Genomic DNA, 21,486 nt, shown 5'->3' with positions numbered 1-21,486 from the left:
ACAACCTGCCCATGCCGCCCCCTAGCAGCATCAGATCCCCCCATTGCCCACGCCGTCCCCACCCTGTGCCCCCATAAAGACGACGCCGGGCCTCTGAATGAATCAATGTCATGTTCACGTGGAGGACAACATAGACAATACCGAACATCTCCTAAAACAACACAGCCTCTGCCGGCGGAGGGTGCCCTCCCCAGCCCAGCGCAAACCGGCAGCTGCAACAGTGACACACACACACCGCGCGGGCCAGACAAAGCCACCGTCACGTTCCTGCCCAGTAGCATCTGTAAACAAAAAGAAAACAGCGTTTGTTGACCCCGAACATAGAAAAATACTATAACAAAATGAAATACAAATATATATTAGAATCTGTAAGTATTCTGTATAAAGAGATACTTTAGCGGTTAGCTTACAGCAAGAACAGAAACACAACACAACCGAGCCCCGGCTGGGGGCTGAATGAGAGCTGCCGTGCCGTATGGCACAGGGTGCTGGTGGCAGAGATGTCCCCACGGCGGTGGCATGTCCTGGGTGTGTGGGGACAGCGATGGCACCCATCAGCTGGCTGCACCCAGCAGGACACGGTGAAGCGCTGGTGTGATGTGATGGGGAGAGCTGTGGCCGCAGCCCTGTGGGTGACAGGGTGATTTGCCCCAGGTCGGCCCGTCACCCTCAGTCCTGGGGCATCAATGGTCGGCACATGGCGTGGAGCCCCCGCTGCCCTGCCGGCATGTCCCTTGGCACTGCTGTGTGGTGGGGCTGCAGCCTGACAGCTCGGACCTGCTGAGTCCTTGCTGGACACCATGTCACCTCCGGGATCTCCATCTTCAGCTTCCCCAGCATCCACAGGGCTGACAGCATCACAAACCTGTGCTCCAGCAGGCAACTAAGGGGCATCCTCTGGGGGGCTCCAGCACAGCTACCCCCTGCACACAGCCCAGCAGGGAGAGAGGCCTTGTCCCTGTGCGCAGGGCAAAGCTGGCACCGCATGGTGAGGCCACTCCTGGTTCCATCCTGTTTGACCCAGCATGTCCCCCAGTGCTGCTGAGCTGGCACCATACACTGGCTGCAGGGGCTGCTGCAGCAGGGCCAGGGCCATTTGGGATGGGGGGCTTAGGGGTGCTGGGAACCAGGGGTGCCAGCACAGAGCGCAGCCCTCCTGGCAGCCGTGGCACACGAGGCACTGCAGTACCAGGTCCAGCACAGGGTGTTAGGAAGGTCCCAGCTGGATGCGGGGTCGCCAGGGGGACACAGAGAGGACACACACGTTCCCCTTGGCAGTGAAGAAGGCAGAGAGAGAAAGGGAGAGCCGGCGGAGGGGCAGAGCAGCTCCCACAGGAGACACACTTGTGTAGCTGCAAGTTCTTTAAAAAATCCTCTATCTACACATTTGTTTTGTTTGTGGGTTTTTTTTTTCCTTTTTTTTTTCTTTTTTTTTTTTTTTGTTTGTTTGTTTGTTTTTTTTCCTTTTTGTTTTCCAACCCTCTAGATGCAACACATCCATCCTCCTCCAGCCCCGGTGGTGGGAACTGCGCCGGGCTTTGGCAACAACTCGGCCGCTGGCTGCAGGGCAGAGCGAGCTCCTGGTGCCGGGGGCTCCTCGCTCCCCTCCCCTCCCCCCCGCTGTCCGCAGCAGCCCCCGCACCCCGGCGCTCAGAGGCACGGGCTGCAGCCGCACTTGCTGGGCTTCTCCACCTCCTCCACGAAGGTCGCGCCGTTGCTGCACTCGAAGGCGTATTTCCTGCGCCGTGGCCGCAGCCCGACGCAGCAGCCGGTGTCGGTGTCCCCGCCGCACGTGCCCCGGCACTGCACGTAGGGCACCGGCCGCGTGGTCTGGCAGATGGCGTAGCCCCGCTGCACCTGGTGGTATTCCCGCACCGGCTCCCCGTGGCACTCGGGCTCTGTGGGGGGACAGCAGCGAGGATCAGTGCGGTCCCCCCGGCGCTGTGCCCTGAACCCACCGCCCTGCCGCCTACCTTGGTCGCAGAGAGTCCCGCTGTAGCCGCTGTGACACTCACATACGGGCTGGCCGCTCGGGGTGAGGCGGCAGCGGCCGTGGTGGCAGGGCAGGAGGCGGCAGGGGTCGGGGGGAGCGCTGGGCTGGTTGCAGAGGGCACCTTGGTAGCCCTGGTGGCACTGGCAGCTGTAGGAGAGGGCGTCGAGGGGCAGGCAGAGCCCGTGCACGCACCTGGGGGCAGACACAGCCATCAGCTGTCTGACATGACGCAGCAGTGCCTGCACCGTGGTATGGCATGACAGCATGGCTAAGACGTGTCATAGGTAGGGCACGACACGGGTACGGCACAGCACACCATGACATGGGTTGGCACAGCATGGGTCAGGCATGGGTCAGTCCCTGCAGCCACAGCAGTGGTGAGGCTCTGGCACAGTGTGGCACCAGTATGGCAGAGCATAGCAATGAGCCACAGATTCATTGAACCATTAAGGTTGCAAAAGAACTCGAAGTCCAACCATTAGCATATCCAATAATCACAACCCTCTGTGCCACAGTCATGGACAGCTGTGAATGGGGCAGGTGAGCTGCTATGGGGCACCAGACAGGACAGAGCCACTGTGACGAGGCACAGCCCTTGCAGTGGGGCAGCAGGCAGGAAAGGGGCACTCACTTGTGCCCCTGGCAGGGGCCACCGCGGGGTTGGTCACAGTGGGGCCCATCCCAGCCAGGCTCGCAGTGGCAGATGGGTCCCTGGGCACCGGTGGGCTGGCAGATGCCATGCAGGCAGTACAGCTTGCGGCAGGGCTCGCAGCCTGGCACCACACCGGGCGTCATCCGTGTCTTGGTGAAGTCCTGCAGCTCGTTGTTGATGTAGAGGTTGCGGATGCACCCGTGGAAGCTGGTGCCATTGAGAAGCTGCCAGAGGCGGAAGGCAGCTGAGTTGACATCCACGGGCATCCCTGGGGAGAGCGGGGCTGTCAGTATGTGCCCAGCCAACCACTTGGCCCCAGTGCCCCACCTGCCCCGTACCCCCGACATAGAGCGGGGCCTCGCTGTTCAGCGTGTAGTGCTTGCCCGAGTTGTCCATGGTCATAGGGCTGCCGCCATCAATGGAGAGGTTCACCATCTGGTCAAAGGTCACCAGCTCCACGGTGTGGAACTGCCCATCATTGATGGTCTCAGCACTAGCAGGGAGGGCTGTGTCACCAGGTGAGCTCCATTCCCCATTGCATCACCAATGCCGATGCAATGGGGTCAGGGCACAGGGCGTGGGGGTCCATTGTACCTGTATATGGCTGAGCTGGGGTGAGTGCCAGGGTCATAACTGACCCTGACATGGCCCTGGTACAGCTCCACAGCCATGTGATCGCTGTCCCCGTTGTACAGCAGGATGCCGTTGTCCTCAGCCGTAGAGACCTGGGGGTGGGAGAGGTAGGACCCCACACCTGGTGGCCACCCACCCCCTGTCCCCCTGCGTTGCCCTGCGCCCTCACCTGCAGGGTGATGTTGGCCCGGGGCCAGTCCTGTAGGTCGGTGAACTGCAGGTACGTGTCGCGGTCCACGAAGTTGACGCTCAGCAGCTTCTCACACTTGGGGCCACCAAAGCCAGGCAGGCACTGGCAGAGGGCACGGGAGCCCCGCTCCACACAAGCTGCCCCATTCTGGCACTCGGCGCGCTCACACAGCCCGGGCTGCCCAGCGGCACGGGGCGGCATCTCGCACAGCTGTCCACTGCGGGGCCGAGGGTGTGCTGGGCATGGGGCTGGGGCAGCCCCCTCCCCACCGCCCACAGCACCCACCCACTCTGGGGTCCCCACCAGTATCAGGACCAGAGGGAAGCATGGATGCTGAACCCAGTGGGTCCCTCCTGGGATACACACTGTGCGATGTGGTGGCCAGGATGTGGTGCAGGATGACAGCTGACTGACCCATTAGCCCCCCCCAGCAGTACCTGTAGCCCTCGGCGCAGAGGCAGGAGTAGCCATTCACTTCGTCCACGCAGCGAGCGTTGTTCTGGCATCGGTGGTCCTGGCAGTCATCAAAGTCCTTGCTGCAGTTGGTCCCCACGTAGCCGGGTGCACACTCACACCTGGAGCAGCACGGGGGGGGGTGGTTACAGACCCCACTGTGCCTCCCCCAGTGCCTGCAGCCCCTTGAAAGCTAAACCCAGGGGCTGGGTCTCACCTGGGCCCCTGGCTGGTGGAGATGCACGTGGAGCCGTGCTGGCATGGGCTGAGCTCATCCGAGCAGAAATCCGGTGGCTGCTCACAGAAATCCCCTGTGGGTCAGAAGAGGGGGTGCCAGGTGGTACCTATCAGGGCACATCCCGCATTGGGATGGCAGTACCCTTGCTCCATGTACCTGTGTAGTGAGCAGGGCACAGGCAGGTGTAGTTGGTGGCACCAGGCACACAGGAGCCCCCATTCTCACAGCTGTGCTCCTTGCAGGGGTCACCGGTGGTGTGACAGGTCGGGCCCTCAAAGCCTGCTGCACACAGGCACCTGCTCCGGGGTAGGAAACACCATATTGGGGTGATCTTCCCAAAACACGGGCAGAGGGCTGTGGTAGAGCCTGTTCCCAACAGAGCGCTGAGGAGCATGGCCCTGTGTGCCCCTACCCGAGAGCCCAGCACTGGTGGAGGATGCTGAGGACGCTGAGTTGCCAAGACAACGGGCTGAGAGAGGCCATTTAGTGCAGAAGGATGCACAGCCCTCCTCCACCCACAGCCCCACCGTTATTTCCAGCTACTAATTGCACCCCGCTTCTCAGAAATGCCTGAAGCGTTCAGGGTAGCCGGGGTTGCATGGGGGCAAGGCTGCATCCTGTGCTGTCTCCCAGTGCCACCAGTGGTGACGGCACGGGAGGATGTCCCAGGGGAAGAAGACCCCAAATCCCCATAGGATGCTGCCATCCCAACGCCCAAATTCCATCGGCCCCCACAAACTGCTGACCTGAAACCATCCCTGTCCCCATCCTGGGGCTGGCAGGTGCCCCCATTGGCACAGGGGTTCGGGGAGCAGCCATCCAACGCCACCTCGCAGTCCCTGCCCTGGGGACAGAAGGAGACATGGCAGCAAGGGGTACCATGCCCTATTCTCCATCCCCCCCCCCGGTGCTGTGTGCAGGCAGAGCCCTGTACCATGCCTCTGCACTGTGCACTCTGTGCTGGGAGACCCGGTGCCACTACCTTGTAGCCGACGGGGCAGGTGCAACGATAGGAGCCAAGCGGGTCGTTGTGGCAGGTGCCCTGGTTGCGGCAGGGGCTGGAGAGGCAGGGGTTGCACTTGGCCTGGACACTCAGGGCTGGAGGCCCTGTGGGGAAGGGTAGAGGGAAGGAAGGGGGAGTGTGGCCATAAGCAATGGGGGGCAGCAGGGAGCAACGGGGCTGTGTGGAGCATCACTCAGCAGTGCGTGGAGCAGGAGGCACGGACGGACAGATGGACAGATGCACAGCACTCACCTTGGCACTCAAACTTCTTGGCGGGGGTGGTGAGCAGCAGCTTGCCCTCCATGTCAGGTGGCCCAGCACAGCGGGCAATGCCCGGCTCCTTGTAGCCTGTCTTCACCCAGCTGGACAGCCAGCGCAGGTTACAGCTGCAGTACAGTGGGTTGGCCCCGATGGCTCTGCAGAGCAAAAGTGGGGGCACTGAGCACTGTGGTACCCTCCCTTCTGCCTTTGTCCTGATCCTAAAGCATCCCAAGTCCCATCCCACTGCGATGGTGGCAGAGGGGAGTGGGGAGGGCAGGGCTGTGGGTGGGCACTGAGGTCAGAATGGATGCACACCACATTCCTTCTCTTTAGGAGAAGCTTGAGGAGGCAGCAGAGGCACCAGCTGGCAGTGCTGGGCTCTGCAGGGCTCTCACTGCTGACAGATGGAGGAGTGCTAATCCTACAGCTCACAGCAAAAGGCAGGGGTGGTGGGGATGTGGGAAGCAGGTGCCAGGAGCAGGGGAGGCAGCCTAGAGAAACCCATGGGGTCTTGAGGTCCCCAGCCCTGGACTTACAGGTGGGATAGTGAGGTGACATCTGCAAAGATGCCCTCCGGGAGGGTGGAGATGTCATTGCCATGGAGAGACCTGTGGAAGACAGACAGCCCCATGATTCCAGTGGCTCCAGGGCAACAAGGGCAGCCCTAGGCTGTGCCCAGCCAGCCAGTGGGGCTGGAGCCCACCGGAGTGTCACTGCTGCCCATAGTGTACAGGGGACACAGGAATACTCACAGCAGCCGCAGGGAGCGGAGGCCCTCGAAGGCCAGTGGAGGGATGCACTGCAGGGAGTTGTAGCTGAGGATCCTGTGCAAGGGAAGGAGGCAACACAGAGAGGCCACCACAAGCTGCACACTGTCCCCTCCCCCCAGGTTCCACCCCCCATATCAGCTCAGGGCACAGCTTCACTCAGGTGGAAGGTCCCCTGGTCTTTGGGGTCCCCTAGGAACACCCTCCCTCAGACAGAGCAACCTGCAGCCCACACTTACAGGGTGGTAAGCTGGCTCATGTTGGTGAAGGAGGAGTTGCTCAGTGAGCTGATCTTGTTGTTGCTCAGATCACTGCAAAACAAAGACCAAGGAGCTGCAGCCACTCCTGTCCCTTCTCACTGCACACCCAGTGGGGCACAGGGACACACTGCCAGACAGCCATGATCCCACACAAAGGGGTCTGCAGGGGGAGGGCACACCATGGCGACAGCCCACACTGCCACCCCTGGGTCCCAGTGGTGAGCTCTGCTCTCAGCCACTTACACCAGCTGCAGGTACTTAAAGGTGGAGAGCTGTCCCGGCACCTGTGTGAACTGGTTTCCATCCAGGTACCTGGAAGGAGAAGAAAAGCACCTTGGGGTTACCAAGCAGCATGATATCCCTTTTGTATACCAAGGCCCAATAGACTTTGTGTTGCAAGAGCATTTCCAACATCACCTCCCTGCACCCACAGGGCTCTCGGGGACCCCCTGGCTGGCAGGGAGCTGCACATTGGCCCACACACAGACCCCACAGGCTGGTGCCTGGGGGCCGCTCCCCAGCCGCCTGCGTGTGTGCACAGCCAGACGCGCCGTGCTGTGAGTGTGGGTGGCCGTGAGTGTTTGCAAGGCATGTGTGAGATGGAGCTGAGGATGTGGTGAGAGGAGGGTGTGTGAGACGGCACTGGGGTGTGAGGGGGTGGCATACATTTGTATGGATGTGTACAGCGTGGGCCAGCACTGGTAGAAGACTGCTGGGGACTGCAGAGCCCTGCAGTGTGACAACAGCCCCTGCACATCACCCCTTGGGCACAGTCATGGAAATCACAGAATGGTTGTATTGGAAAGGACCCTAAAGCTCCTTCTGCCCCCCCACCAGATCAGGGCCCCAGCCTACCCTGCCTTGTGCACCCCAGGGGTGGAGTGCTGCCCCCAGGGATGGTCCCTATGTCTTCAGCCAGGACAGGAGTGCACCCCATCTCCAGGCACCCTGTGGCACAAACCCCTGCCCACAAAGCAGCAACAGGGGCAGGAGAGCAGAGCCTTGGCAATGTACTCACAGCTCGGTGACGTTCTTGGGGATACCCCTGGGCAGGGCCTTGAGGTGCTTGTTGCTGCAGCGCACCACGGTGTCGAGGCAGGTGCACTCCTGAGGGCACTGGGGCCGTGGGATGCAACTCGTCTCCTCCTGACCTGCACAGGGCACAGGAGACACAACGTCATTGGGCTGCAGCTCATTGTCCAGCAGGCACTGCTTGATGCTGGGTTCAGTGCCTTGCACCTGTGACAGGGCATCACCCACACTCATATCTCCCCTTGGCACCAAAGCAGGGGAGCAGCTCTGTCACAGCTGACACCTGGCTGCGTGTGCAGGAGTGTGGGTGCATTGCATTCCATTCTATTGCTTTAAGGGTTAGGATCAAGGTTAGGGTTAGGTTTGCATTGTAGTCTATTGCATTGCTTTGCATTGCATTAGGGTTGCAGGTAGGGTTAGGGCTGGGATTAGAGTTAGGGGTGCACTGCATTCCATTGCATGGCTTTGTATTGCATTGCATTTGATATCATTTCATTGCATTGTATTGCATTAGATTTAGGGCTAGGGTTAGGGTACCACAGAGGGACCTGGGGCATCCTTACAGGTGGGCACCATGGGCTGGGTGACCCCAGCTCACCACGGGGACAGATGGGACAGCATGGGAACAGGGACAGTGCAGGGACGGGAGGATGCAAGTTACCTTCCTCACACCTGAAGTCAGGGAAGGCCACGTCCTGCAGCGGGATCTGCCGGAGGAAGTCAGGATGTTGGCACCGTGGGTTCCCCGTCACGATCTTCCTCTTGCGCAGCCAGTCCCCCAGCCAGGCCAGCTGGCAGTTGCAGTTGAAGGGGTTGGCCAGCAGGTTCCTGCAAATGGGAGGGCATCACCTGAGATCTGGGCCTGAAACCCCCAGCAAGGGGCTGTGAGCATCCCTGGGGTGGACATACAGTGTGGAGAGGGACTGCAGCGTGTCGAAGGCACCCGGTGTGATGGTGCTGATCTGGTTGTCATACAGCGAGAGCAGGCGCACGTTGCGCAGCCCTGTGAAGCTGTCGTTGTGGATGCAGCTGATGCGGTTGTTCCTCAGCATCCTGCAGAGGAGAGGACACCTCATAACCGTGGGACCCAGCAGATCCTGGGGGCAGGAGCCCACCCCCAAAGGCTGCAGCTGCACCCAGCAAACAGCTCCAGCTCCGGATGCAAGCAGGGGATGGCCCCAAAGTGGACCCACGTTGGTGCCAACAACCTGGTGGCATGGGCAAGGCTAGGGGCAGTGGGAGCAAGGGACAGCCCCACTCCCACAGCTCAGGGACACTCACAATGTCCTCAGCCCGTCCAGCCCCCGGAACATGCCGCTCCGCACTGACTCCAGCTGGTTGACGGTGAGGTGCAGCTCACTGACCGATGCAGCCCCCTCGAATGCCCCGTCCTCGATCTCTGACACCTTGTTGTTGCTGAGGTTGCTGAGGGGAGGGGGGGACCATCAGGCTGCATCCTGAGCGCTCCCTCTCCCCGGGCCTGCAGCTTGAGGTGCCCCCCTCTCATGCCCCATTCCATGTCTCTGCATACCCTCCCAGCTCCCTGTGCCTCCAAATACTCACATTTTCTTCAGGTGAGGCAGCTTCTTGAATATGCCTGTGGCCTCCAGGATGGAGATTTCATTATTGTTCAGGCGCCTGGGGTGGGCAGCAGGGAAAAGAGATGGCTGCGAAGGGCCTGGCACAAACCAAACCCTCAGCAAAACCCAGCGCCAGTGACACAGTGGCTGCAGGAGGGGAGGGCACGGCACTTACAGCTCAGCTGTGGACTGTGGGATGCGCTCTGGGATCTTAGTGAGCTTCAGGTTGGAGCACTCCACCACACCAGCCTCGCAGCGGCACTTCGGGGGGCACACCACATCGCTGTTGCACTCACTGTTCAGCTGGTAATCCTCTGTCCCTGTGTGCCAGAGAGGGCAGAGTCTTGGGGCTGCAACTGGTTGAGTTCTCCCACACCTCAACTGGTCCCAAGTGTGCACCCATAGCCCTCGGTGTGAGTAAAGGAAGGGCCACAAGGGGACATTATCCATGAGGACATCTGTCCTGGGTACAGCAGTCAGCATCGTACACACACACACGTGTTTCCCCCCTTACCTGGGATGAAATACTGCTCTTTGGCTGTGGAAAGAAAAAGCACATCAGCACCACTGTGTGCACAGCAGAGATTTGGCCGCAGCCCCCGGAGGTGACAAGGGTGGTGCTCACCTGAGCAGCGGAACTTCTTGCTCTTGATCTGCCCGATGCGCTTGTTGGCCAGGCGCCGGGGGCTGGCACAGCGGGCACCACTGGTCTCAATGGGGTTGGCACGAAGGAAATCCGCCAACCACTTCAGATTGCAGTCACAGACAAAGGGGTTCTGGGCCAGGTGCCTGCATCAAGGACAGCAGGTCACTGGTGACCAGCACCAAGACCTGCAGCCACCATGCTGAGACCCTTTGGGATGCCCTCCTACAGCCACGCAGGGACTCACAGGGTCTGGATGGCACGCAGTGAGGTGAAGGTGCCCTTGGCCAGGCTCTGGATCTTGTTGTCATAGAGCGAGAGCAGCGAGAGGTTCTGCAGGTCCTGGAAGGCATCCGCGCGCACACAGTTGATCTTGTTGGCATTGAGGAGCCTGGCAGAGAGGGAGGGAAGCGATGCCAACCCTGTGTCCTTTTACTATGCCATGACCCACCGCACTAAAGGTATCCTCGCAGAGTGTCCCACCAGAGCCTTACAGCAGCTGCAGGGCAAAAAGTCCCCCGAAGACGCCCTTGGGCAGGTCAGTGATCTTGTTGCCATACAGCACCCTAGAGAAGAGGGATGGCAACAGGAGGACAGGTGGCAGTGGTGTGGGGCAGCACCCAGCGGGTGCCCTCTGTGCCCCTGGTGTGAGCACTCACAGCGAGTTGAGCGAGCGCAGACCCTGGAAGGCATCAGGGGCGATCTCCGAGATCTGGTTGTTGCTCAGGTCTCTAAAACATAAGAGGAGAAGGTGGGCTGAGCCCCTTGTCCCCACACCCCACAGCCTTATCCTCCTGCTGAGGTGCTCATGGAAGCAGGATTTGGGGTTCTGGGGTCAGAAGTGCTGCAAGCTTACATCCGACGAAGCTTCTTGTAGGGGGAGAAGGCTCCTGGGGGGATGGACTTGATGCCATTGAGCTCCAGGCGTCTGCAAAGAGACAGGGGAGAGGTGAGGCTGGGGGCTGGCTGAGCCCCAGCACCCCAATGACAGGCTTGGGGGGCTGCAATACCCCAAACTTGCATTAAATCACCCCAAAAAAGCAGGACCTTTCAACCCAGGGACAACTTGCATCTTGTACCAGGGGCTTTTTCTATTAGGGAGGGTGATGTGGGGGGGACCGTGGTGGCAGGGGGCACAGCAGGCAGTGCTGGGGGCGGGGGCAGCACCTACTGACCCAGCAGCACGAGTCTGGGGGTGCTCCGCCTGCCTCACATCCCGATGGGGGCTTTGCGTTGTAATTGGATTCCCTTAAGGAGATTATTTCTCTATTTACATTTTTAATACAGCTAAATCCAGGGCTAAAGCCGGGCAGTGTGAGAGCGGGGTGGCTGAGCCCTGAGACATGTCCCTATGTCCCCCAGCTTCAGATGAGGACTGCGGGGTCCCGTACTCACATCTCCGTCATGGTCTCAGGCAGGTTGGCGGGGATAGCTGTCAGCCCCTTGCCCCGACAGTCCACGATGCCATTGCTGCAGGTGCACATGGCCGGGCAGGAGCCAGAGGACAAGCTGCAGAGCTGTGCATGCGCTCCATCTGCTTGTCCTGCAGGGACAGATCCCATGGGATGAGCCCCAGCCCATCGGCAGGGGTGGGCAGAATCAACGGGACACTTGGTTTCCAACACCGGGGACCCCTCACCAGAGCAGGTGAACTCATTCTTCTGGATCTCAGCCACATTGAGGCCGCGGAGCTGTGCTGGGGCCGCACACTGTGTGAAGAGCCCGATGGTGGGCCGCTGCCGGAGCCACTGTGCCAGCCAGGCCAGGTGGCAGTCACAGAACAGATGGTTGGAGTGCAGGCGGCTGTGGGCAGCCAGAGCAGTCAGTGCTGTGGGATGGCTCCTGCCCACCGCTCCCAGCTGCCCCCATTTCCCCAACCCCCTGTGGCCCCTCCTGCCCTGGCAGACCCCGCACTCACAACGTCCGCAGCTTGGGCATGTGGTTGAAGCTGGAGACGGGGATGGATGTGATGTTGTTGTTGTTCAGGGTCCTGCAGGAAGGTGGAGTGAGGGAGGTTAGAATGGGCAGGTTGGAAATGGGAGCTGGAGGTGGTTCAGGGGGCACAAAACCCCCAGGAGCAGCGGCACCCACCCACCACCCTGTGTAAAGTGGTTGGATGGAGAGGTGTGGGCTGGGGACTCCAGCCACCCCTGGCCACTTACAGGACTTCCAGCCCCCGCAGAGCCCGAAAAGCCCCATCCTCGATGCAGCTGATCTGGTTCTTGTCCAGTTGCCTGCAGGAGAAAGCAGCAGGAGCGTGGCTGGGACGGCACAGGTGCAGAGTTTCCCACATTACCTGTTGCTGAGCCAACCCAAACTCTCCATGTCAGCCTGTGCCCATCCCCACTATCACTCACAAGTTCTTGAGGTCTGTGGCCCCGCGGAAAGCTTTCCTGGGGATGGCCTGGATGAAGTTCTCACTCAGGTCCCTGTGGGAGAAAGAGGCAGGAAAGAAAATGAGCATTGCCTGCAAGGCAGAGCACTCCATGCGACTGCTGTGCCCACAACAGATCCCGGGGATCTGCAGCCCCACAGCCATGCTGGGGTGACATGGCTTCATCTGGGGTGGCTGCACATGCCTGGGGTGGTCCAGCACTGGGATGTCCAGCTCCAGCACATGGAGTAGCAGGGCACAGCTCTGGGAAAACTCACAGTGCTTAAATACCCTGTGTCTGCTATAATTACAGGTCCCCGCTGATTAACTGGTAATTACACTCGGTGGCTCCAGCAGGCATTCCCATGGAGCCTGCCCCGTGCTGTAGAGGGCACAAATAATGGGGTCATTAATTTATCGCTGTCCATGTAATTGCCTGCTCTGCTCATTCCTGACATCTCACTGCAGTGTGACTGGGTCAGGACAGTGCGACAGCATCCACGCTGTTATCCACACCCCTAATTCCTTGAGATAACACACCAAGCATTGCCCAGTCTGTGCAAAATACCTGGAGGTCTCCAAGCTGGGGTTTTCCAGCCAAAAGCACCCTTACTATAGGAAGGGAACCTTTCCAGAAGGAACCATCAGCCTTGCTTGCACCAATGCAAAAAGGAAAGGAGAACCCAAGGAAAACAGGCTCATTTAGTGCACTAGTGGGATGTCCAGCCACCTCACGGCTGTTATCTGGGACCAGATGCACATCTTCCTTCCTACTGCATTGCGTCATTGGAAGCCAACTGCTAGGAGAGGAACTCTGTGGGATGCAGGCTCCAGTGAGTGCATGCGGTACTGGTATCAGTACTGGTACCGGTACTGGTATGGTGGTACCACCCAGCGAGGCCTCCCCCCTTTGCAGCTTTTTGTGACAGATACCAACAAAATGCTGCCGCTCGGGTGCCAAAGCCAAGTGGGACAGATGCTGGATGCGATGCTTTCAGCAGTGCCCAGTGCCGTGTTTCACTGCCCATACAGTCACACAGCTGACAACAACATGACAAACACATGCTTTGCCTGCGGGATCCTCAGTGCCCAGCACTAGAACAAGGCACGGCCCCTTCCCTCCTGGTGTTGCATCGCTCCCAGCTATGTTTGCTTTACACTTTGGCACCGAGGAAACAGCAGATGGCACGGCTTCGCCTCTCTCTGTCACACGGCTTGCAGCACCCTCAGCTGTGCCAATGCCACCGTGCAACACTCCTGCCCAGCGCTCCTCCTGACCCCCAGCAGCTGGCTCACCCGCAGCCCCTCCAGCCCTTGGCCACAGGGACCACACGGCTCCCCGCAGTGCTGCGGCACAGCGCCAGACATGGTGCCAGGCACAGTGCACAGCCCCCACGGTGCTGGCAGGGGCTCGGCAGCAGGAGCCAACCCCCCGGCACGCCGCCCTGCCCGACGCTTAGCGGGGCACCCGAGCAAAACTGTTCGACATCACTTCCCAGTGGGGAGCCCACTCAGGCAAACAAACCCTGGCTGCATTAATCTCCACCGCCAGAGCCCAGAGGGCCGGTGGCGGGGAGGCCGAGGCTATTACCACGCTCCCATTCTCCCTCCTAATCCTGACTTCACACTTTAACCTGATTGAGCCTTGTTTGGAGAGCTGGCTCCCTGCGCGCCGCCAGGGGATTAGGGCCGGACGCAGCAGGGAGGTAATCGCTTCCTAGTGGTGTCGGCCCCGTGGCCTCTGAGCCCCCCACCGCCTGCCAAGAGTGCTGTGGGGATTGGCAGCCTCCAGTTTGGGGCTCCCCGTGCCATAGATCCTCATGCCATAGATGCCTGTACTGTAAATCTCCATGCCATAGATCCCCGGGGCCATGGCTCCTCAGCTCGGCTGGGGTGAGTGAGGTGAGCACTGGAGGGGCCCCCATACCCTACACAGGCTTTTTGGACCAGGAGAGATGCTCCCACACGCCAGACTATGGGTGCTGCACTGGATGAGGTCCTGTCAGAGAAGCCTGTGAGCTCCCCAGGACACCTGGGACGGACCATCAGCCACACGAGCACGGTGCTGTGACGCAGCCTGCTGTCCCCACGTGTGCCATTTGTCCCAGGGCACAGGGTCAGACAGCAGGGGCTGCCCCACTAGCACAGCTCACACCACCTCCACCGCCTGACAGATGACAGGAGCAATTGCAAAGGGGACAGAACAAGCCTGCTGCATCACAAGAGATCAATAGACCCATCAGCACTCACATCAGCTGCTGACAGCCATGTCCCACTGGGGTTCCCTGACACAGCCCTGCAGGCGCAGGTGAGAAGTGGCTGCACCCAGCGCCAGCACCCTGCAGTGCCAGCATGATGTCAGGCTGCTGGATTTTTAATGGGCCCCGCCAGTCCAGCTGCCAGCAGGACCAAAGGGATGGGGCAACACCATCTCTGCCTCCAAGTGCCACCCCTGAGGTCAGCAGGGGTCTACGCACTGCCAGCTGCCATCCACCACCCGCTGAGTGTGGGACAGTGCAGCTCAAAGTATTGGTGCTAATAACAGAGGAAAGAGATTATGTGGCTTCTGGAAGCATCACCTGGGCACGGCCACCACTCAGCTGGCAGGGACTGTCACCAACCAGAATCCCTCCTCCCATCAGCCTGCTGCAGAAGGACCTGCAGCACACCCCAACCCCACCTCACTCATGAGGGATGTGAACCCAGGGTGACCCTGATGCTGGCACCCCTTCCCCAGCCACAACTCTAACCTCTTTCTGCCCCTCATGGGGCTGCTCCTATGGAGGTTGAAGGGCGAGCAGCTGGCTGGTACAGGGAGCATCCATCCATCCTCCCATTGGCAGCCGGAGCGGGAGCTTCGTCAGGTGGCCCCAGCCACTGACAATTATGTACTGAGTAAATCGATGGGCTATAATTGGACTATTAAGATCTCATTATCCTCCTGGCTCCTGGTGCCGCAGCCCGCAGCGTACTGGGGAGACCATGACCTGCACGCAGCCAATGAGGCTGTGTGCTGCCCCATGAGCCTGGCCACACAGTGGGGGTGGGATGCACAGAGCTATGTGCCCATCGCTGCACCCCAACATGCAACCTGGGCAGCTCCAAGCTGTGCAATTGTCCTGCCAAGGGGACAGGTGGATGGCCAGCAACGACATGCAGCCTCCCAGTGCCAACAGCAACTGTGGCAAGTGGAGGTGCATCAGGGGCACCAAGACTCAGTGTGGGCACAGAAGGACATGGGGATGCGCAATGTCCACACTGTTTGTGCAGTCCAGGTTTTGCTGAGCGGCTCCTGCGTGGGCTGAGCTACACATACAGAGGCACAGGGCCTCAGCTCCGCAGGAGGGCGGGTGTTGTGCTAACAGAGGAGCTGGCTGACGAATAGAGGAGAGGGTGGGCGGGAGAGCGAGGGGAACAAAACATCTGCCACCCACCCTGGAGCCTCTTCAGAGGGGGAAACAAGTTAAAAGCAGCAGCTCTAATAGCAACACAAGCAAAATAACAAGCCGCACGCCCTGTCTGGCTGTCACCGCCCCCTCCCCATGCCGTCCCTTTGTTCCAGCAGCTCCTTACCCATGGAAGGGGAGTGGGCATGCGGCCCGACGCACAGCCAACGTGGCTCCAGGGTGCCCATCGCAGCCCCGTACACCGTGCTGGGCTGGGCTGTGCTGGGTGCGGGCATTGTGCCATGCCGGGAGCCGTGCTGGGCACAGGGTAGCATTGCACCCTGCAGCACGCAGCCTTGCAACGCTCCTCCAAGGCGTAAATGAAAAAGCAAACAGCTCTTCTGCCGAGCCCTGTGGGGAGCTGGCTGGGCCTCTCGTTAGCAGCCTTGTCCCGGGGTTTGCTGAGCTCAGAGCTAATTGACTCCCAGCCTCTCAGGCTTTTAATTGCTAATAAGTGTGAAGCCAGCCCTGCCAGCCCTCCTGGATTCCTCCGAGGTGTGAATGAAGCTGAACCAAGCAGCCCGAAACCAGCCAGGCTGAGCCACCCGGCTAAGCGAGGAGCTGCAATGCCGGGGCTCACCCCTGCCGGAGCAGCACTCCTGCGGTGGCAGCTCCCAGCCCTGCTCCCACCTCTGGGAAGGGGCAATGCAAACTCCCCCCACCGTGGTGGCACGGTGCTGCTCTGCACCCCTTTTTCTCTTCCCCTAAAACCACTCAAATTCCAACACATGTGGGCTAAAAATACAGCCCGGTCTGCCAGGGGCTCTGCCTGCTCCTGCGTCTCTTGGATGATTCTACCCAACTTAATTACATTCATGGGTATGAAATCACCAGTAAGTAATTAGACAGCCCCGTTCCCACTTAATACGCCAAAAGCGGCCTCCTAATTAAATATTATAGGGATTTAAAAGCATTTCTGACAACATATTAGATATGTAAAATGCTGCAAATTAGCCGGCTCCGCCACTGAAACGCTGCCAGGGAACAATGCGTCTTCGCGGCTGGGAAGAAATCTGGGACATCGCTTGATGTAAATTGGGAGAAGGGCCCATTCTTCTGGCACTGCTTCTCAGTGGGGTTTGGGGTTGGTGAAGCACAAAGGCTGCAGCCCTTTCGGTGGCATGCAGTGTGAACATCCCACTGGCAACCTAACATGGGGTGAGCCATCCCCCCTGCACCCCCTCTGGCTAAAAAGGCTTCGGGCTCATCCTCACATGCAGCCCATGCACGTGGGAGTGTTGGGACGGAGCCAAGGGCCATGGGATGCTGCTGGGCAATGTAGCCCAGCCCAGCTCATAGCTGTGCCAGTGCAGGGATCTTCCCCTGAAAGCAATACAGAGATCAGGAGGTTTGTAACAGAAACAGCTGGGAGCGAGGGAGGGGAACAGCACCAGGTCTGCAAACTCACAGGGTGTTTGAAATTCACACTTCAAAGTTAATATCCAGCAGCCTGGGCTGCCTTTTCTGCATGTGGAGGCAGGGAGCAGGACAGCTCCTACTGCAAAAGCTGGGTATTCCCCACAGAAGCATAGCTCAGAGCCAGGCTGGGATAGGGGATGCAATCTCAAACCAGGCCAGGCTGAGCGTGATAATGCCCTCTTGCTAAACCCCTGGGATTCAGCATCTAAGTGCATCAAAGATGGGCTTTGGGCCGGCTTAAAAAGACACCCTGATAGAAAATCTGCCACGACAAGATCCCTCCAGCCATCTGCAGCCTCTGTGCAGCATCCCAGAGCCTTGCATAGGGCAGCAACTAGAGACAAACCTCCCTCTGCAGCTGGGCACCGAGCCCTCTGCTCAGCCCTGAGCTGGTGCAGAACCCCCTTATCCCAGCCTCATACCTGAGATCCAGGGACTGACGGGCATGAAGATGCTGTGCACAGCTGGGGAAGTGATCCCACCGCCTGCTTTGAGGTAGGAAAGGGATGTGCAGCAGCACTGCCAACAGCCTGTGCCCCTCATTATTTTTTCACTGCAAGAACTATCCTATCCCTTATCAATAATTCACAGGTACAAACGATAATGCTCACTGCCCTGGTCTGGGAGCCACATGCTCCTGGCAAGGGGGATGAGGCTGGGGTGATTGTTATTGTTAATGCGTGCTTTGGGGGGAGGGGGGAGGAGGGAAGGATAAATATTTAACACTGCATCTCTGAGCAAACATCCATGAGGGCTGAACACGGGCTGTAGACAGAGCTGTTCCCTATTAGCATGCTTAAAGCTATCAGAGCAGGAGGACCCCCCCCTTCAGTGCTCAGCCTTGAGAGGGCTGCTGGAATACAGCCCTTTCCTGCCCATTCCCCTGTGCAGACCACAGAGATTGTTACCTTGGGCAGGAGCACCCCCAGCTCCCCGCAGGGGCTGTACCTCAGGCCCTACCTTGGTGCTGCTGGGTGGTCACGCTGTGAGGCAGCATCACAAAAGGGACACAAAGAGCCACACACTGCTTCCTCTCCAGGCCTTTCTTTTTGCCATGTCGAAGGGCAGCTTGGTGTGTAATTCCCCAGGGTGGGAGGGGAGAATAGGTGCCTTTGTTGAAGAGGCTGGAGGGGGAAAAAAGAAAAAACCACCCACAAAAAAAAACAAAAAAAATCCCAACAAAACAAGAACAAAACCCAAGCCCAGCCACATGGACAGGAACACAAAGATCCCCGGAGCGTGCAGAGGAATTCCTGCAGGCAGAGGACTGGGGAGCAGCAGGCTGCAAAGGACACTGCGTCCACCTCCTTCCCTCTGAGTGCTCAGTGTTGAGCAGCTCTCCTTGGTTCAAAAGCCAGATTTATGCCTACTCCAAATTTGTCTGCTCTCAGCCTCCAGCTACCAAGCAATTTTATGCTATTTGTCTTTATTTTCCCTTTTATTTATTTATTTTTAAGAGAATTAGTGACACGTTTACATTCAGGCTTCTCCCCTCACAGGTATGCATGGGCAGTGATGAAATCCCTCCTAGCCTCCTCCCACAAGCACTAAATAGGCCAAACACCGCAGTTCCCCTCACTTGGAGGCAGCTTTTCCAGATCCCCCAGTGATCACTGTCTCATTTCCCAGCATCTCTGAAGCCTGGGCCCCAAAGCAGAAGCACCGCTCACATCCCACGCAGTGACCCCCATCCCATTCTGCCCACCCATCTCCTCTAACCCCACATCCCACAGCAGGCTGTGTCGCTGCTAAGTCATTTCCAGCATCCCCAGATGCTGCTCCCCGCCTTGGAGCCCTGACCTACATTTTTCCCAGCTGAAGGACCTCGCGTGCGGCTGATGACAGTGTGGGTGTTACAGCAGAGCTGTGTGCTCCCGTTCATGCTGTAGGATGGGCGCTGTGCTGCATCACCAGCCCCAGTCCTTTCCCCATCTGTCCAAACCCGTGGTTTCTTCCCCAGTCACATTGCTTGCACAGCACTCACCATACACTGGAAGAGCGAGGGGCAGCCAAAGGGTTGACCAAACCCAATGTTGTCACCAAGGGATGGGGAACCCAATGGGGGAGGAGCAGAGCCTGGCCGTGATTTCCCTGCGAGGCCACCGGTGAATCACTCTGTCAGAGCTGCTATGCTGATTTTGCAGAATATTAATGTTTTCACTGCCATATCCTTCAGGCAAGAGGAAAATGACTTGCAGAAGTCTCGGTATATCATGTCAGCGCCGGCGCTACTTATCAACCCAATTTGTCAGCTCGTCAAAAAAAAAGAAAAAAAAAAAAAAAAGAGAGAGATCTGGTTTGTTTGACGAGAGCAATTTTCCATGTGGATTGGCATTAATTATCCTTTAATTCCTCCCTGATTGCCGTCCGTGTCGCTGCTGCCGCTGGGACTGGCAGTGCTGCACTCACCCCAATGTAGGACCTGCTGCTCTCCAGGCAAAGCGTGGGTTCTGTGTGTCCCTATGGGGTCCTGCTGGGATAGGGAACTGCCTGCCCTGCCAGACCCTTTCTCCCCAGGACTGGGAGCTTCCTGGAGAAGCCAAGCTTTGCTTTCTCTCTGGTTAACCCCCCAGCTGGGGTTGGATTGTGAGGCTGTTTCCCAGTCCGGGATGCCCATCTGGAAGCCATTAGGCACCTTTAATCCCCCTCATCCATTCTGGTGCTGTCTGAGCTCCCCCCAGCCCAACGCACACAAACGCTACCATTGAAGCAGTTAATTTAAACAAATTCTGCCCAGCCGCCACCTTGAGCGGCGATGAAAAAGCTGAACGGAGCAACTCAAAGCCAAGGGGGGAGAATGAGAAAAAAAAATATAATGAAAGGAAAAAAAAAAAAGAGAAAGAAACCCACTCGGATACCCAGAAAGACCAGCTGCATCCTCCCGTCCCAGCCAGTCCTCCCCTCTCGCAGGCAATCAGATAGCATGCAGGCTGTGTAATTGGATGGCAAAGGATAGAGAGAGACATCTTAAAGCTCGGGTCTAATCTCATTAACACCCGGCTGCGGGGATGCTGTGAAATTGCGGGATGCAGGAATGAGCAACACGCTGCTGTGCCCATGGGGAAGAGAGCAAGCGAGGCGGAGCAGGATGAGGAAATGCCTCCGGTCTGAGAGCAAGTGATGGAAATGCCACCAAGCATTGGGAATATTGGCTTTTCCCTTTTCATCCTGTATGCAAAAGCCACTGCCACAGACCAGCACATATCCAGCAAAACACATGGATGTACGTGGCAGTCTGTGGCAAATCTGGACTTTGAGCCCCCTAAAAGACACCCCAAGTGGGTGCCACAATGGGATCAATCCCCATCCCGCACCCCCAGGACCCTGTTGCCCAGGCGACTCACAATAACGCTGGCCCCTGGGAAAAAGCATCCCAAGCCCAGGACTTGGCTTGGGGGGGGGAGATGCCCACCCACCTGTGGGGCTGAGGGCTGGACAAAAGCCCCTTTGAGTGCCACAGCCCCCATTGCTGTGCACAGGGATGCAGGTTCCAAACTGGCACTGGATGGGTCTGGGGGCTGAGAGTGGTTTTTGTGGGGCTGTTGGGACCATCACTACCCAAACACTCAAAGGACGGCCAGGCTCCTCTCACCTGAAGAAAACCTCTCGCCTCCAGCCCTGGGATCTGAACAACTCCCCTCTGAACAGATCTGCCCCAAACTCCTTCTCCCACCAGAGCGAGGGTGGGGGGAGGTGAGGAACACATTGCATGCCCCTACCGCCATTTCCTGGTTTATGGACAAGAGAGCGAGACATCTTTGGTTACAAACGGCTCCCTCGGGAGCAGTAAAAATTTATCCAGCTTTTCCTGTCCCGAAGCGAAATACACACACAAACGGGGACGGGCGCCTCAGGGAGGTGCAAAAACCTGCGGGAGGGGGTGGGTATGACCCTGTAATCCACAGCTCTTATGGGGGACTACGGCGGTCGATATCTGGCTGGTTAAGTGAGGATAAGCCTGGGATGATCATTCATTTAGCACAGCCAAAGAGCCAGCCTACACCTCCCCAAACCCACCCCCATACACGACACATCACCAACCACATCTGCGGGATATGCGTGCCGGGGCACTGAGTTACCATCTCCATTAAAAGCACCACACAATGCTCCTTTCTCTCATGTCCTGGAAATCAAACTACCGAAGGAAAATTCTGCTCACAATGCTTTAAAATTGCTTTGAGCCTTCCTATGAACAGAGCCATTAAAGCAGGAGGGAGGAAATGCCTTTCTTCTGCCACCAAAACTCACAGACAAAGGGATCCGCTCCTGAGAGCACTTTTTAACTCTTTCAGAGGAACAAAGGTGACACGGGGCGCACAGCGCAGGCAGCGAGGGCTGCAACATGCAGTGCTCCCATGCACCCAGCACTGGGAAGACAGGTCTTTGCTGTCCGCTCATTTTCCTTGGAGGTAGATTCCCATTTGCTGGGGCAGGGAGGTGAGCAGGGCTGCCCTGCATGGGACAACACACAGAGGGGCCCTCTCGCTTCATCTCCTTTGCCTTAATAGCATTGGGAAAGTTAAATCTGAGCTGTGTACCAGT

At 58.4% G+C, this 21,486-nt stretch overlaps 1 protein-coding gene across 5 annotated transcripts in view; it reads right to left on the bottom strand.

Annotated features, from left to right (window-relative positions):
* Positions 1–92: 92 nt before the first annotated feature.
* The window catches only part of SLIT1 (slit guidance ligand 1), a 30,631-nt gene continuing 9,237 nt past the window's right edge, over positions 93–21,486 (bottom strand). The window contains exons 5-38 of one of the 5 annotated variants that reach the window (XR_014948723.1): positions 12,063–12,134; positions 11,868–11,939; positions 11,624–11,695; positions 11,345–11,508; positions 11,101–11,248; positions 10,562–10,633; positions 10,365–10,436; positions 10,200–10,271; positions 9,953–10,096; positions 9,688–9,851; positions 9,577–9,600; positions 9,238–9,382; positions 9,046–9,120; positions 8,764–8,907; positions 8,392–8,535; positions 8,144–8,310; positions 7,469–7,601; positions 6,694–6,762; positions 6,430–6,501; positions 6,176–6,247; positions 5,960–6,031; positions 5,415–5,578; positions 5,142–5,266; positions 4,906–5,003; positions 4,316–4,455; positions 4,139–4,232; positions 3,906–4,043; positions 3,448–3,685; positions 3,240–3,370; positions 2,984–3,138; positions 2,625–2,913; positions 1,974–2,185; positions 411–1,898; positions 93–281 (exon numbers count right to left, since the gene is read on the bottom strand). Coding sequence is in view for 4 of the 5 variants with exons in the window: in XM_015867116.3 (XP_015722602.2) it covers positions 1,651–1,898; positions 1,974–2,185; positions 2,625–2,913; positions 2,984–3,138; positions 3,240–3,370; positions 3,448–3,685; positions 3,906–4,043; positions 4,139–4,232; positions 4,316–4,455; positions 4,906–5,003; positions 5,142–5,266; positions 5,415–5,578; positions 5,960–6,031; positions 6,176–6,247; positions 6,430–6,501; positions 6,694–6,762; positions 7,469–7,601; positions 8,144–8,310; positions 8,392–8,535; positions 8,764–8,907; positions 9,046–9,120; positions 9,238–9,382; positions 9,577–9,600; positions 9,688–9,851; positions 9,953–10,096; positions 10,200–10,271; positions 10,365–10,436; positions 10,562–10,633; positions 11,101–11,248; positions 11,345–11,508; positions 11,624–11,695; positions 11,868–11,939; positions 12,063–12,134 (4,201 nt within the window). In the remaining variant the exon portion in view is untranslated. Of the gene's footprint in view, positions 1,899–1,973; positions 2,186–2,624; positions 2,914–2,983; positions 3,139–3,239; positions 3,371–3,447; positions 3,686–3,905; positions 4,044–4,138; positions 4,233–4,315; positions 4,456–4,905; positions 5,004–5,141; positions 5,267–5,414; positions 5,579–5,959; positions 6,032–6,175; positions 6,248–6,429; positions 6,502–6,693; positions 6,763–7,468; positions 7,602–8,143; positions 8,311–8,391; positions 8,536–8,763; positions 8,908–9,045; positions 9,161–9,237; positions 9,383–9,576; positions 9,601–9,687; positions 9,852–9,952; positions 10,097–10,199; positions 10,272–10,364; positions 10,437–10,561; positions 10,634–11,100; positions 11,249–11,344; positions 11,509–11,623; positions 11,696–11,867; positions 11,940–12,062; positions 12,135–18,928; positions 19,466–21,486 lie in introns of those variants that run through there. The other 4 variants (XM_015867116.3, XM_085554641.1, XM_085554642.1 and 1 more) reach the window with 4 other exon arrangements.

This window comes from Coturnix japonica, chromosome 8 (genome assembly GCF_054131305.1).
Source record: "Coturnix japonica strain WE chromosome 8, WE-NBRP24, whole genome shotgun sequence".
Classification (NCBI taxonomy): Eukaryota; Metazoa; Chordata; class Aves; order Galliformes; family Phasianidae; genus Coturnix; species Coturnix japonica.
Note: the sequence above shows the minus strand (reverse complement) of the source record. Positions and strands in the feature narration are given on the sequence as shown.